The sequence below is a fragment of the Danio rerio genome, chromosome 7, assembly GCF_049306965.1.
Source record: "Danio rerio strain Tuebingen ecotype United States chromosome 7, GRCz12tu, whole genome shotgun sequence".
In the NCBI taxonomy this organism is placed as follows: domain Eukaryota; kingdom Metazoa; phylum Chordata; class Actinopteri; order Cypriniformes; family Danionidae; genus Danio; species Danio rerio.
This window is the reverse complement of record NC_133182.1, coordinates 8,557,501-8,574,307: the sequence shown is the minus strand read 5'-3', so window position 1 is coordinate 8,574,307 and position 16,807 is coordinate 8,557,501. Positions and strand designations below refer to the sequence as shown.

Genomic DNA, 16,807 nt, shown 5'->3' with positions numbered 1-16,807 from the left:
ATTCAGCACTATCCACTGTTCTTTTCACACTACACTAGTGTTAGTGTTCACCTTAGTGTCATTATTAACACTACTTTTGAGATCAACACCAGTGGAATGTAAATATAACAATGTGTTATAACAAAATAATGATTAATAATAGCAGTGTGTTTTTAACAATGTGACGTTTGCTAAGCAGTTTTGATCCAAATAAATTTAATTTCGGACATTGGTTTAAAGTCTAAAGTTTAAACATGTATCCCTACTAAAAAGTGTACTAATTTGTACTAAAAGTGTACAGTGTTCAATCTATTCCACACAGCAAAATCACAGGTGTAAAAATAACACCAAATGGTGTCAAATTTAACAGTGTAAACCAGGGGTGTCCAAACTCGGTCCTGGAGGGCCGGTGTCCAGGAAAGTTTAGCTCCAACCCTAATCAGACACGCCTGAACCAGCTAATCAAGCACTTACTAGATGTGCTAGAAACTTCCTGGCAGGTGTGTTGATGCAAGTTGGAGCTAAACTCAGCAGGACACCGGCCCTCCAGGACTGAGTTTGGACATGCCTGGTGTAAACACTATACATATATATTTTAAAACCCATTGTGTCTAAATTCAACTCTCGCAGTGTTAATTATTATACCAATCCAGCACTATCCACTGTTCTTTTCACACTACACTAGTGTTAGTGTTCACCTTAGTGTTATTATAAACACTCTACTTTTGAGATCAACACCAGTGGAATGTAAATATAACAATGTGTTATAACAAAATAATGATTAATAATAGCAGTGTGTTTTTAACAATGTGTCATTTGCTAAGCAGTTTTGATGCAAAGAAATTTCATTACAGACATTGGTTTAAAGTCTGACGTTTAAACATGTATCCCTATTAAAAAGTGTACTTTTTTGTACTAAAAGTGTACAGTGTTCAATCTACTACACACAGCAAAATCACAGGTGTAAATATAACACCAAATGGTGTCAAATTTAACAGTGTAAACCAGGGGTGTCCAAACTCGGTCCTGGAGGGCCGGTGTCCAAGAGAGTTTAGCTTCAACCCTAATCAAACACACCTGAACCAGCTAATCAAGCTCTTACTAGATGTGCTAGAAACTTCCTGGCAGGTGTGTTGAAGCAAGTTGGAGCTAAACTCAGCAGGACACCGGCCCTCTAGGACTGAGTTTGGACATGCCTGGTGTAAACACTATAGAGTGTAAAGGTTACACTTCTGACCTTTTTTTACACCCATTGTGTGTAAATTCAACACTCACACTGTTAACTATTGTATCAATTCAGCACTATCCACTGTTGTTTTCACACTACACCAGTGTTAGTGTTCACTTAGTGTTACTGTTAACACTACTTTTTTAATCAACACCAGTGGAATGTAAATATAACAATGTGTTATAACAATGAGTGTTCAAAATAATGATTAATAATAGCAGTGTGTTTTTAACAATGTGACATTTGCTAAGCAGTTTTGATCCAAAGAAATTTAATTACAGACATTGGTTTAAAGTCTACAGTTTAAACATGTATCCCTGCTAAAAAGTGTACTAATTTTGTAAAACATTGGAGAATAGCTGCTATATTCAATCTACTGCATTCAGCAAAATCGCAGTTGTAAAAATAACACACATGGTGTCAAATTTAACAGTGTAAGCCAGGGGTGTCCAAACTCTGTCTTGGAGGGCCAGTGTCCTGCAGAGTTTAGCTCCAACCTTAATCAAACACACCTGAACCAGCTAATCAAGCTCTTACTAGATGTGCTAGAAACTTCCTGGCAGGTGTGTTGAAGCAAGTTGGAGCTAAACTCAGCAGGACACCGGCCCTTCAGGACTGAGTTTGGACATGCCTGGTGTAAACACTATGTAGTGTAAAGGTTACACTTCTTAAATTTTTTACACCCATTGTGTGTAAATTCAACACTCACACTGTTAACTATTGTATCAATTCAGCACTATTCTTTTCACACTACCCCAGTGTTAGTGTTCACTTTAGTGTTATTAATAACACTCTACTTTTGAGATCAACACCAGTGGAATGTAAATATAACAATGTGTTATAACAATGAGTGTTCAAACTAATGAATAATAATAGCACTGTGTTTTTGACAAGCAGTTTTGATCCAAAGAAATTTCATTACGGACATTGGTTTGAAGTATGAAGTTTATACATGTATCCCCACTAAAAAGTGTACTAATTTGGTAAAACTTTGCTGAATAGCTGCTATATTCAATCCACTCCACTCAGCAAAATCGCAGGTGTAAAAATACCAACCATGGTGTCAAATTTAACACCGATAAAATGTGTATGTGTTCGCACTATAGAGTTTAAAAGTTACACTTCTGATAGTCTTTTTTACATCTATTGTGTGTGAATTCAACACTCACAGTGTTAATTAGTATACCAATTTATCACTATCTATTGTTGCTTACACACAACATCAGTGTTAATGGTCAATTAGTGCTATTCTAACACTACACCAGTGGAATGTAATTATAACAATACTGTGTTCAAATTACTGAATAATAATAACACTGTGTTTAGTGTTTTAAATATCAATTGTGTTAATTTCAGCTTGTTCCTCAACATAAAATAGCAGGACATTTTGCAGAAAGTATTGCAAAAAAAAAAAATAATAATATATATATATATACATATATATATATATATATATATATATATATATATATATATATATATATATATATATATATATATATATATATATATATATATATATATATATATATATATTCTGTTGTACATCCCAACCCTAACCCTCAGATATTTGCTGAGCTAAGCAGTTTTTATCTAAAGAAATTTAATTATTAACACTGGTTTAAAATTGTGTAGCTGTATCCCTACTTTAAAGTGTACTTTTAAGACCCCTAATTTGTCAAAACTTTGTTGAATAGCTGCTATATTCAACCTACCACACACAGCAAAATTGCAGGTATAAAAACAACACCCATGGTGTCCAATTTAACACAGAGAAAGCATGTATATGTGTCGACACTAAAGCATGTTACGCTTCCCTTACCCTCCTGATAGTGTTAATATTTTACACCCATTGTGTGTCAATTCAACACTCACCGTGTTAATTATACCAATTCAGCACTTTCCATTGATTTTTCAACACCGCACCAGTGTAAGTGTTCACTTAGTGTTATTTTTAACACTCTACACCAGAGATCAACACCAGTGGAATAGCACTGTGTGTTTAACCCTGTAATATTTGCTACAACAATAGCACTGTGTGTTTAACCCTGTAATATTTGCTACAACAATAGCACTGTGTGTTTAACCCTGTAATATTTGCTACAACAATAGCACTGTGTTTTTAACCCTGTAATATTTGCTACAACAATAGCACTGTGTGTTTAACCCTGTAAAATTTGCTAAGCAGTTTTTATCTAAAGAAATGCAGTTACAGTATGAACACTGATTTTAAATTGTGTAGATGTGTCCCTACTTTAAAGTGCACTTTTTAAGACCCCTAATTTGTCAAGTCTTGCTGGCATATTCAATCTACTGTGCACTTTCTGTGATCTGTTTGATTAATTAATGCAGGGGTCACCGAACTTGTTTCTGGAGGTCCGGTGTCCTGCAGATTTTAGCTCCAACCCTAATCAAACACACCTGAACAAGCCAATCAAGGTCTTACTAGGTATACTTGAAACACCCAGGCAGGTGTGTTGAGGCAAATTGGAGCTAAACCCTGCAGGGACACCGGCCCTCGAGGACTGAGATTGGTGACCCCCGAATTAATGCATTTTTAGCACACAAAACCAGGTATTTTAGTATAATTGTGCAGACATCCTCATTCAGGACGCAGTCCATGTGTGTTTTTGTTGTTAAATCTTTACAGATTTTTATTAAAATACTCACTGAACTGAAAGCAGATCAGAAATTAACTTTCTCATTAAAATGCCCTTGTATTTAAAGGGGACCTATTATGCAAATATCACTTCTATACGGGGTTTAAACACAGTTGTGTGGCAATAGTCTGTGAATATAACCAGCTACTAATGGTAAAAATTAATTAATTCTAATATTTATCATCAGACTTGATCGAAACAGGCTGCAGAAACACTTTGATTGACATTCATTACTTACTATTTGTGGAGTAACATTATTTGATTAATTTTTGGGGGTTATTTTCAGAGTCTTGGGTAGTTTCAATCCAGCTCTTTGGGTCAAATCAACTCACAGCAGGCAGGGGCTGACAGGGATACCACATATTATGTGCTAATTTGTTTAAATGCAATGAAAATAGTGTAACATAAACGCAGATTCCTTGCGAAATTTCTTACTGAATTATAAAAAATTCTTACTAGCACCTTTTGTGCACCTGTAATCAAAGCTGCCCATCCCCCACCATATTTCAGTAGCCGCATTTGCACTATTGGGCCAGTGCGAGCCAGGGCTGTAATCGGGCGGGGCCAGGCCAAAAGCCCGGGAGGTTGAGAAATGAAGCCGAAATCATGTCGCGTTTCCACTGTCGGGCTAGTAGCTCACAGCGCGTCACGCAAACCCCGCTCACAGAACGTCCCCGAATCAAACGTCACACAACCCGCCCACTTCAGCAGGAATGAGGCAGATAAGGCACACCATAGAATCATCACGAAACGAAAACATTAAAATGAAGACAACCGAAACAAACAAATGACACGTTACTGTACAGCAGTACATGAAACGTCTAAACGCACAGACCTGTGTATTTCCATTCATTACATTTGTTTACTCGCCGACCGACTGTTGGCATTGTGCATCGAGTGCTCTCGCAACTAACGCAGGGACCCATCACAGTGAGCGCAGCCGTCCATAATATAAAGCCACAGAAATTCTCCTTTATAACTCGATATGGCATGTATTTTATAATATCCTCGTTTTGATAGACGTCTTGTTAAGTGTATTATCTCAATATCTGCCCGCTCGCGGCATCAACAGAGCTGTGAAGGTAGCGCTATTGCCATGTCTCACACACACATACAGGCATCTAAACGCGCACAAACACACCTTTTAAACTTGGCAAAAACTCTCGAAACCTTTACTGTCTGCTGTGTCTTTAATATGGTGTAAAGATTATTATGCGTTATTGAAACATAAAGGAGGACGCAGCAAAAAACGTCACTATAAATTAAAACTACTTTATTATTTTATGCAGCAGCCTTACATTTAAAAGGGAAACATAAGGGTGATCATACGCAAAAAGACCCCAGACTATAAGGCTAGATGTTTTATTTCCTTTATTTCGTTATTTGTTTGGTGCATGTACTCATGTGCGATCAGAAAACTGCCCGCCTCTCCTTTCACTCCGCCCCGCAGCCCCAGCTGGCCCTCCTTGGCCCAAGGTATTCGGTGGGTCGAAAAAGGCCGGCCGCTGGCCCCAAGAAAGCCCCGCTCTGGCCCGATTAGGCCCCGGAAGTGACAATGGAAACGCCACTGGCTTTAGGCGCGATAGTGGAAACGCGGCTAATGATGCCGAGTCAAAACAACACAATTGCTGGGTCATCTTTGCAGGCATTTTTGGATCAAATTAACCTAATATTTCAGTAAAAACAACCAATTATTGGGTAGAAAAACAACCCATTTATGGGGTTAAAAATAATAACCCAATTATTTGGGTTAATTTAACCCCTGATGTGTTCCGTCCCATATTTACCTATGCAGCAGTAGGGTTAAAAACAACCCAATTTGGGTAGTTTTTAACCCTGTGTTTTTATAGCGTGTGGGCTATTTTGAGCTGAAACGTCACTGTCAAAAATGTTCTTGCTGTGTTAGACACTACTTGGGAAATATCTAAAATATTTCACAGAAGGGCTAATAAATTTGTCTTCGACTGTATGTAAAGTGAAATCAGTGAAATCAGGCAGGCATCAGACTGTATCTCTGAAAGTGGCCTGCATGCTGCAGTGTCAAAGCCTTTAGGTTAAGCTATCCGTCCATCTGGAAACACCTTTTCTCCTCACACCTTCACACTCCTATTCTTTGATAAAAGCATTTTAAATGTGGCGCAATTATTTTCCACTCTCGCTCACTTTTGCCTCTTCCCTTTTAAACGCACTTCATTCTGTACGGATTCCTCTCGCCCAGGAGAGCTTTTCATCTAACAAACATTATAAACAATTCATGCTTCTCCCCAGAAACTGAAAGGTGTCTGATTTAGGTGTGTGTACATCTGTGCATGTGCGTGTGTGTGCGCGCATGTGTGTGTGTGTTTGCGGGAAGCAGAAGCTGAAGTAGATGTGGATGTAATATGCATGACCAAAACATGCAGAGAGATGGTGAAAAAAAGTCAAGATGTGCCCATTTTTATGATCATTTGTCCATCTGCCTGTAAGAGATTTTGCTTTTTCCTTCTCTTGATATATTGGTTCAGAAAATTATATGAATTGTGCAAAACTATGGATTTTCCTTTACAGTTCCTTTTTTAATTTAATTTAATTTAATTTAATTTTTACATTTAATTAAATTAAAATTATTTTCGTTTAATTTAATTTAATTAAATTTTTAAATTTAATTAAATTTATTTAATTTTACTTAATTTAATTAAATTTAATTTAATTGAATTTACAAATGCCTTTTATCAGTTGAGAATAATATATGCAGGTTCAATTCATTTTTATTTTATTTTATTAAATAAATGTAATAAAATTAAATTTAACTTACAAATGCATTTTATCAGTTGAGAAAACATTTAAATACAGGTCTGCATTTTATATATTTTATTTAATTTTTAAATTAAATTTAATTTTATTTTCATTCATTGCAGAAATTGGTATTTTGTTTTATTATGTCAATTCATTTATTCATTAATTTGTTAGGTTTTGAAGTTTAATTATCAAATCATTTATCAAAACCTATTTTTGTTATTTTTATTTATTTATTTATTTATTCATTCATTTATTTATGTTTATTATTTTAAATTACTTATTTATTTATTTATTTATTTTTATTATTTTTATAATTTTTATTATTTATTCATTCATTCATTTATTTATTTCTTCATTTATTTCGTCATTTATTTATTTATGTTAATTATTTTTAATTATTTATTTGTTTATTTTTATTTTTTTATTATTTATTCATTTATTTATTTGTTCATTTATTTCTTTATTTATTTTTATTTATTTATTAATTTATTTATATATTAACTTATTTATTTATTAATTTATTTATATATTTACTTATTTATTAATTTTTTATTTATGTGTTTATGTATTTGTTTGTTTATTTATTTATTTGTTCATTTATTCATTCATTTATTTATTTATTATTTATTTATTTTTCATTTATTTATTTATTTATTTATATATTTATTTGTTTTAATTATTTTTTGAATTTTCTATTTATTTATTTATTTATTATTATCATTTTTATCCATTAATTTTTAATACAGTTTTTTGTATATATATTTTTGCTGTTTTATTTTGTACACCAACTTAAATAAAAATAACAATTTAAAACAGCAAAAATATGTTAATAAATGCCTCATTTTGATTTCAAGTATTTCAAATATTTTATTTTTAACTATAACCCTGATGTAAATTAATTAATTAATTTCATTAGTAAGTAGTAATTCATTTGTTCGTTTGTCTTATTCAATCTTTTTTACTCCCATTTATGTTATTTGTAAGATTTTGACATTTCATTAGTTTGTTTGTTCCTTCATTTTGTTCAGTGAAGACTTGTCCTTGTTTTACTCATAGTTTAATTAAGTTTAATTAATGTTACTTTAGTTATCAAGTCCTTTTATTTATTTATTTATTTATTTATTTATTTATTTATTTTGTCAGTAAAAATTTCAGTTGTTCCTTCATCTTAATCAATAATATTTTTTATTCCCATTTGTGTTATTTCGTAGGATTTGGCATTTAATTTACAAATCCTTTAACTTTTTTGTTTGTTTATTTATTTATTATTTTGATATTTCATTTGTTAATTCATCTTATTCTGTAATAATTTTATTTTCTCACAGTTGTGTTATTTCAAACTATTTAATAGTTTGTTTATTTATTTTATTAAGTTTAGTTATTTAGTCATTTGTTCATTCATATTGTTCAGCGAGATTTTTTGCATTTTGTTTTGTCATTTAATTATCAAATCGTTTATTTATTTATTTGCTAGTTTATTAATTTATTTGATTATTTATTTAGTTCGTTAGTTGATCATTTTTTTGTTCAATGGTCCTAATCAGCAATCATTTTATGTACTCCAGTTTGTGTAAATTCTTAAGATTTGACGTGTACTAATTATTCTTTTATTTATTTATTCATTCATTCATTCATTCATTCATTGTCTTGTCAGCTTAATCCCTTTATTAATCTGGGGCCACCTCAGCAGAATGAACCACCAACTTATGCAGCATATGTTTTACGCAGCGGATGCCCTTTCAGCTGATACCCATCCCTGGGAAACATTCGCACACACTTATTCACACATACACTACAGACAATTTAGCCAACCCAATTCACCTGTACCGCATGTCTTTGGACTGTGGGGGAAACCGGAGCACTCGGAGGAAACCCACACGAACACAGGGAGAACATGCAAACTCCACACAGAAACACCAACTGACTCAACCGAGGCTCGAACCAGCGACCTTCTAGCTGTAAGGCGACAGCACTACCTACTGCGCCACTGTGTCACCTGTTATTTATTTAGTTGTATTTATTTATTTTAATTAATTAATTAATTTTTTATTTTGATTTCTTTTTATTTTATGTATGTATGTATGTATGTATGTATGTATGTATGTATGTATGTATGTATGTATGTATGTATGTATGTATGTATGTATGTATGTATGTATTTATGTATGTATGTATTTATTTATTGATTTAGTCAGTTGATCATTAGTTTGTCCATTTGTCTTATTCAGTAATATATTTATATATTTTTAATCTCATTTGTGTTATTTTGGAGGATTTGAAATTTAATTATCAAATGCTTTTATTTATTTTATTTTATTTTTTTCGTCGTTTTTATTTATTTTATTTTTATTTTATTTTGATTTATTTATTCATTTATTTGTTTTATTTTATTTTTATTTATTTATTTATTTTATTTTATATTTTTTTATTTAGTTAGTTTGTTGATAATTCATTTGTCCATTTATCTTATTCAGTAGTATATTTTTATTTTTAATTCCCATTTGTGTTATTTCATAGGATTTGACATTTATTATCAAATCATTTTATTTATTTATTTAATTTATTTATCATTTTATTAATTAATTCATTTATTTATTTTTCTATTTATTTATTTATTTATTTATTTATTTTATTTTATTTTATTTTATTTTATTTTATTTTATTTATTTATTTATTTTATTTTTATTTATTTAGTCAGTTGAAAATTAATTTGTCCATTCGTCTTATTCATTTGTATATTTAAATTTTTAATTCCCATTTGTGTTATTTCATAAGATTTGACATTTATTAGCAAATCATTTTATTTATTCATTTATTTTTATTCATTTTTTCATTCATTTAGTCACTAACTTGATCATTCATTTTTTCTTTTGTTTTATTTGCAGTAAAGAAAATTTATTCCCATTTGTGTTACTTCTTATCATTTGATATTTAATTTTCAAATCCTTTTATTTATTTATTTATTTATTTATTTATTTATTTATTTATTTATTTATTTATTTATTTATCTATTTATTCAGTTGATAATTCATTCGTCTTATTTACTGCTGTTTTGTCTTTGGATTTTACATTAACTACAGTTCCTCCCCCAGCCGGAGCGGCGCTGTTTGCGCTCAGATTCCCGCTGCGGCTCCCGGTCTACGTCTGAGGAAGCCGCAGAAGAAACTTTGACCACTTCAGTTGTTAGCCTAGCAGCGGAGATTCAAGCCCGCTGTACTGTTTACTAGTCGCTTGTTTTGCCGACTAGTCCTTTTTAAAAAGATGTGGTTTATTTATTTACTCAGCTGGTTGTCGCTGGTGGTACAGATATGTTTCGTTACTCTCGCTATCGGTGAGTTCAGTGTCGTTTCTGTTAGCCGCTAACTCCTTTTGCTGACGCGACCGAAGGAAATCACACAGCTCCAACGTCCATCTATTAATACAATATAGAGTTTTATTATGGTTATTAGCGATTAATGGGTGTGCACTGTAAAAATAGAGATGTGGAATAGCATAACAGTGTGCTTAGCTAATATTAAATCTTACTCTTATTTCTTTCTGTTGCTCTCTTGGATTAAAATCACATTATTTAATTTGTTTTATCCTGTAAAGTTGGTACATTTGTCATTTTAGCATACATGACTGTAGTCTAGTGCTCTATGCAAGTTAAATAGTCGATATGACGCTAAGCAAACTCAAAAAAAGTTATTTATTTAGCTTGTTCAAACTACTTATTTAAAACGAGCTCAATCAACTCAATTAGTGGGATTTATTTGCGGATTACTCAATATTTTTATGTTCAGTTAACTCATATTTGTAAATTTAGATTAAGCTAATTAATTTGTGTTGGGACAACATGAAGGAATTGTGGAACACACAGATCTTTATCAGCATAGAATTAAAGGTCTCTTCATAAATATTATAGAGGTAAAGCTGGCTTTATATTCACACATTCGTTCAATGACACACTCCTTATGTTGTTTACTACGGCACTTTGAATATTCGGTCTAAAATAACCTGCAAGTGTGACTTAAAAACAACATTAGCACTATTTATTTGACCGTGAGCATGTTGTACTTTGATAGTCATTGGCTGCTAATATGATTTCGCTATTTAGAGTTTGCAAATAATACTTATATGAAATTATATTATTAAGGGGAAAGTCTGAACGTGCGAATATTAAACCAACTTTACCTCTATATAAATAATTATTAATATGGTTTAGGTATGGGATGATAACCGTTTTTAAGGTATACTGCGGTTTGGAAAAGTCAAGGTTTTAAAACCGCCAACATTTTCTCTAATACCGTTCCTCAGGTATGTGTAAGATTTTTTATTTACTTTGTTTCAGTATCTCCTGCAGAAAAGATATTCAAAGACGCCATTTTAAATTGTAAAGAAATCTGTGGTTTTTAAACTAATGAAGACAACAGAGTCAATGATTCATTGAATTATTTAGCCTGACATGTTTACTCAGGGTGTCTGCGGAGTCTTCAAATGTCTTAAAACGTCTACATTTAAAAAAAAAACTTTTGTAGGGCTTAAAAAGTTTTAAATATACTGAAATATTGCGTGTAGGTCTTAAATATTTTTAACCCGGTCTTAATTTTCCATGTAAAGATAACCTTCAGGGCCTCAGTGTCCACATTTAAAATACTTTGAATGTTTTAAATTTTGTTAGTTTGTTTTGTCAGTGTCGTCCTGCAACTGTTTTGCAGCATAGGAAATGTCCCAACCCTATTTTTAACTGTCTAAAATGGGAAAAAAAATTAGTTCTCTGATAGTCGAAGCATATAAAAAAAAAATAAATTCTATGTTAAATATGCATGAAAAAAAATTGGGAATAAGTGTTTTATGTAAATTCGGACCACGAGTCCAGATTTATGGACATTTTTTTTTTTTCTAAAAGTACATCAAATCAAAAGGTGATACTTAGATTTTTATTCTAATTAGGTTCTAATAACCCCAAATAGCAATAAGAAATAAAAAATGCATGTAAAAAAAACACCTTGGGCCTTAAAAGGCTTTACAAAATGGAGCCAACACCCATCCAATCACTAACAAAATACTGTATTTCAATAAAAAGGTTTTAAGAAACATTTATTTTTTTACTTTGCTTGCTTATTAATATAGAATAACTATCTTCCTTACAGTAACATTTGTTTTAATGTTTTATTCAAGGTTTTAACTTTTATAAAAATATTTGGGGTTTAGCCTTGTGGAAGTCTGAAATGTCATTAATTATGGTCTTAAAAAGGTCTTAGATTTGACTTGATGAAACCTGTAGAAACCCTGTTACTGCTCCAAATTATGATAAATGTTTCTTAAAATAAAATGCATTCTGTTCAAAGGGGAAAAACCTTTTTATTTTTTACACAGACATTTAAAAAGAGAATATTTTAGAGCAGCAATCACAGTGCAGTGAAACCGTCATACTTTTATCCAAGGTTATCATACCGTCAGAATCTTATACTGGCTCATGCCCAATATGGATCACTTAAACATATATGATAGATAATCAAGTGTATTTAATATGTTTTGCTGCCTGGAACATACTATTTAGCGTCATTGAGATATGTGATATGTTCACTGTGTATTGGTACTTTGAATATTAGGCCTGAAATCAGATGTACATATGACTTTAAACTACTGTACATTAGCACTATATACCTGGCTGTGATCAATGTTGTACTTTGATAGTCACCGACTGGTAAAGTGATTTCCCTATTTAGAATTATTGAGGTATTTATTATGGCAAGTTGGTTTTATATTTGCACATTCATTCATTTGAACGGTCTCTATAGTGTTTCTCACTCTACTTTGAATATTGGGTCTGAAATGGCATGTATGAATGACTTCAAAACAACATTAGCACTATTTAATTGACTGAACAGTGTTGTATTTTGATCGTCTTCGGCTGCTAATATGATTTCCCTATTCAGATTTTGCAAACAATACTTTTATGAAGTGATATTATTGAAGAGAAAGTCTGAATGTGCGAATATAAAACCATCTTTATCTCAGTTTTAGGCTTAACAACGAATACTTGTCTTAAATTAAGGAGAAAGTCTGAATGTGCAAATATAAAACTAACTTTACCTTAATAATCTTGGAGTCATATAAACAGGACAAATCTCTGTCCACAGGCTGACATGTTGATGTTTGTGACTGTACACACGAGCCTATGTTTATACACCTGTATTTACACTTACCCGAGCATTGAGTGTATCATGGGTTAAAGGAGATACTTCTAATGTAATCATATAGGGCTGGGCCGACAAATGATATTATATCCAATTGTGATAAAATTGATGTCAATAACATCATGTCATAATGATAAGCTCTGGAGTTTTTTACTCTATATTGATCTAAGAACCAATCATACAGCAGAAATGTGCAGCAATGGGAATCCAGAAGTGTGTTGATATTAGAGATGCTCCAAATTTTCAGCCATTGAAGATTTATCAGCCATAAATGTTGTGATTTAATGGATCCTCTAATTTTTGTGGCTTTAGTCATGTTGGCATACTCTTTTAAATCTGGAAGCATTAACAACAGCTACAAATTGAAATGTATATCGTTATCGTTCAGTATGGAAAATAATTATCGACATTGCATTTTTGCCATATTGCCCAGCCCTTTAATTAGGGCCAGATGGAATCTGCGGACATTTTTTTGCTCTTTCTGCGCAGAATTTTGTTTAAAATATGCAGATTTATGCGGAATTATTTCGGGAGTCTCATAACTAAAATGAACTAAAATGAATCTCATAACTAAATGAACTTAAAAGTAATACCTTTTAAACTTGTATTTAATTTTTACAATGCAAATCCAATTAGATCCACTTTATTTGGTAAACAAATCAAGTCTTTTATATAATAAATCTATTAAAAGACAGAAAATATTACTTTACAAACTGCATTGTAAATAAATTATAAGAACATTTTCATATTAGTCCATAATTATTACTGAAATTAATAAAAAAACTGAATAAATTTAAATTTGCACACATTTACACATGTAAATAAACAGAATCAATGATAGGCTAAAAATCTGCGAAATTCGGCGAACGCGGATTCCGTCTGGGCCTACCTATAATCATATATGCTATGAAAATATTATGAATTGAAATGCTCAATTTTTTGATCAGTTTGCTCTTTTTTTTCTTTTTCCCTTTACAGCTGCAGGCCTGTATTACCTGGCGGAGTTAATAGAGGAGTACACAGTTGCCACCAGTCGTATTATAAAATATATGATTATGGTGAGTATCATGGGGATATCAGTGTTGGCTGATACATGCTTTATGATTACATGATTATTGGCCTTATAAGGAAATAAATGATCACCATATTAAAAGATAAGGACTTCAGAATTGCTTTTTGACCCAATAATTCAAGTTGTGAGAGCACAGAATATTAAGTGTTACAATCTATTCCTAACAACATGCAACATGACAAGCAATTTGTTTGTCTGATTGCATCAAACTAGATGTGTTATGACAGGAACGTTTAAATACTAGCCACTGCACTCCCAATAAAATGGTAAAGGCTTTTTAATCCAATTAATGCATATGAAATCTCTTTAACATGATTAATAGATTACTGACTGACAGATGTTGTTGGTTTGCACAGTCACCGTTCTGGCTTTCGTTTTCAAACCGTCTGCTAGTTATTTTATTTCAAGATCTGGCGTAAACTATCTGCTGCTGCTTTCAGTAGTATGGCAATAAATGTCACTTAAAATGGTATTTACACTCACACCCGGAGCATTTAACACCAGGCATGGGCCGGTACAAGATTTTGATGGCATGATAACCTTGGGTAAAGATATCACGGTTTCACGGTATTGAGATTACTGCTCTAAAATAGGTTCTTTTTAAATGTCTGTGTAAAAAACAAAACCCTTTTTCCCCTTTTAATATAATATATTTTATTATTTGAAAGATTTCAAATATTATGTAACATGTCGGGCTAAATAAATCAAATGAATCAAATGCTGTCTTCATTAGTTTAAACACACAAGTTTCTTTACAATTAAAAACGGCATCTTTGGATATTTTTTCTGTCGTTGTCCTAAAAAAAATTAAATAAAAATGTCAATAAAAAAAATCTTACACATACCTTGGGAACGGTATAGCAGAAAATTTTTTGATGGTTCTAAAACCTTGACTTTTCCAAACCGCAGTATACCTTGAAAAGGGTTATTGTCCCATGCTTGTTTAACATTGAATAAAGCACATAATCAGTACCTAGGCGATCATTGTCATAGTAGTTTATGCTGTTGTTCTGCCGTGACATTAAGAAAATAGAAAACAATACTAAAATAGAAGTTTTGTGCGTTGCAATCACATATGGTTAGGACAAATACTTCTTTTTACATGGAAAAGATAGCTTTTATCACGTCATATGATGTTAGGACATGGTGCCACTAGGGTTGTGCCGATAGACGATGCCATCGCCGATGGCTGACAGACACCACGATGCTGAGCCGGGATCGCAAACCTCTGCCCCTGTTGCAAATCCGCTCGCGAAAAATACACACTCAGGCCCTGTTTACACTAATAGGTCTTAGTTTTTAAATGGCATTTTAGAATGAAAACGATCCACATCCACACTGGCGTTAAAGATTTCTGAGCAGCCCTCCTTCCACATTTCTGCTGAAAACACACATCACGTGACCACACACACACACACACACAGACGCACACACACTGTCATGCGCTCGATACAGCGAGTCCAGGCAGTCAGCGGGTCAAATTTTACTTTCACACTTGTACTTAGTAATTTTAGCGAACACCTCAGATACTGTTGGCTGTGCACCTTTTTTTACCGATGCCATTTTAACGACTCCGATCACTCTACCTATTCACGCCTATTCACGAGTCCCGCGGAAAAAGTGATTGGCAGGTGATAATTATGTGTGCAACTTATCTTTATTCATTTACTCTATGATTTGTTTATGGGTAAAACAAAGAGCATGCGGGTCAGGTAGTTAAAACGGCAGGCTACAAATAATTAATTCGTTATGAATTAATTATTCATAATTAATTATTCATAATTAATTCACTGCCGCCTATGACGTCGATGCCATCGTCCATCGCGATGTTTCATATTAGACATCGTACGATGCCAAATTGGTCGATATTGCCCAACCCTTGGTGCCACATTTTAAGATGCAAAATAATTATTTTGTTGGTTCAGTAACAGTGATGGATCAAAACAACCTGACATTCGGTCAGATGTGTTCGTTTCTAAACAAGGTTCTGGTTTTCCATTCCTGAATGATTCCGTTTTCGAATGATTAATTTGACAGGGTTCTTAAGGGTGCTGGAAATCTTTGAAATTGCTTCGACTGGTGTTTTTGAGTTTTAAAAGTGCTTAGATTTTGGGTAAAGTGCTCGGAGCTGCTTTACAGATGTTGTTGTGCTGCTTTCATTATAACTTGTTGCTAATACTTAGGCCTTCATCGAATCTGTGCATGCGCAAATTCTTAGATTTTTAGCGAATCATTGAGTCTATTTATTTACATGTGTAAATTTATATTTATTCCATTTTTTTATTAATTTTAGTAAAATTATTGACAAATATAAAAATGTTCATATGATTTATTTACAAATTACAGTTTTCAAAGTAATATTTTCAGTCTCCTAGTAGATATATATTATATAAGAGACTTGCTTCATTTACCAAATAAGTGGATCTATTTGGATTTGCATTGTAAACATTAAATAAAAGTTAAAAATGTGTAATTTTTTTATTTAATATATTAAGTAATTATACTCCCAAAATCAGTCCGCACAAAACTGCAGATTTTTTTTTTTACAAGATTCTGTGCAGAAATAGCAAAAAATATGTGCAGATTCTGTCTGGCCCTACTAATAGCTAAAAATAATTAACTATTTAAATCAAATCAAATAAACATTTTTGCTTTTGCATAAATGAGAACTCTGATGTCTGTCATGGCATATGTCTGCAGACTTTCCCCCCCCATCATTTTAGGTCTGAGTAATTGCTTTTAAGAGAATAAACATCAGTATTTCATTGTTGAACTTGAGGTAAACATGCCATCACTGTTTCTCTTTGGAGTACTATGCTTTACTATACTACAGAACACCATAACAAATAGCATGAGATTTAATGTAGTATGTAAATTGTGAAATGATGGAAAAGTTGGAAAATGCACC

The 16,807-nt window shown here is 32.2% G+C and overlaps 1 protein-coding gene across 1 annotated transcript in view; it reads left to right on the top strand.

Moving 5' to 3' along the window:
- The first annotated feature begins 9,802 nt into the window (after window positions 1-9,802).
- tex261 (testis expressed 261) overlaps window positions 9,803-16,807 on the top strand; it is a 17,515-nt gene continuing 10,510 nt past the window's right edge. Inside the window, 2 exon segments of the mRNA NM_001024426.1 lie at window positions 9,803-9,976; window positions 13,806-13,885. Of these exon segments, the coding sequence (NP_001019597.1) occupies window positions 9,907-9,976; window positions 13,806-13,885 (150 nt within the window). The 5' untranslated portion in view covers window positions 9,803-9,906.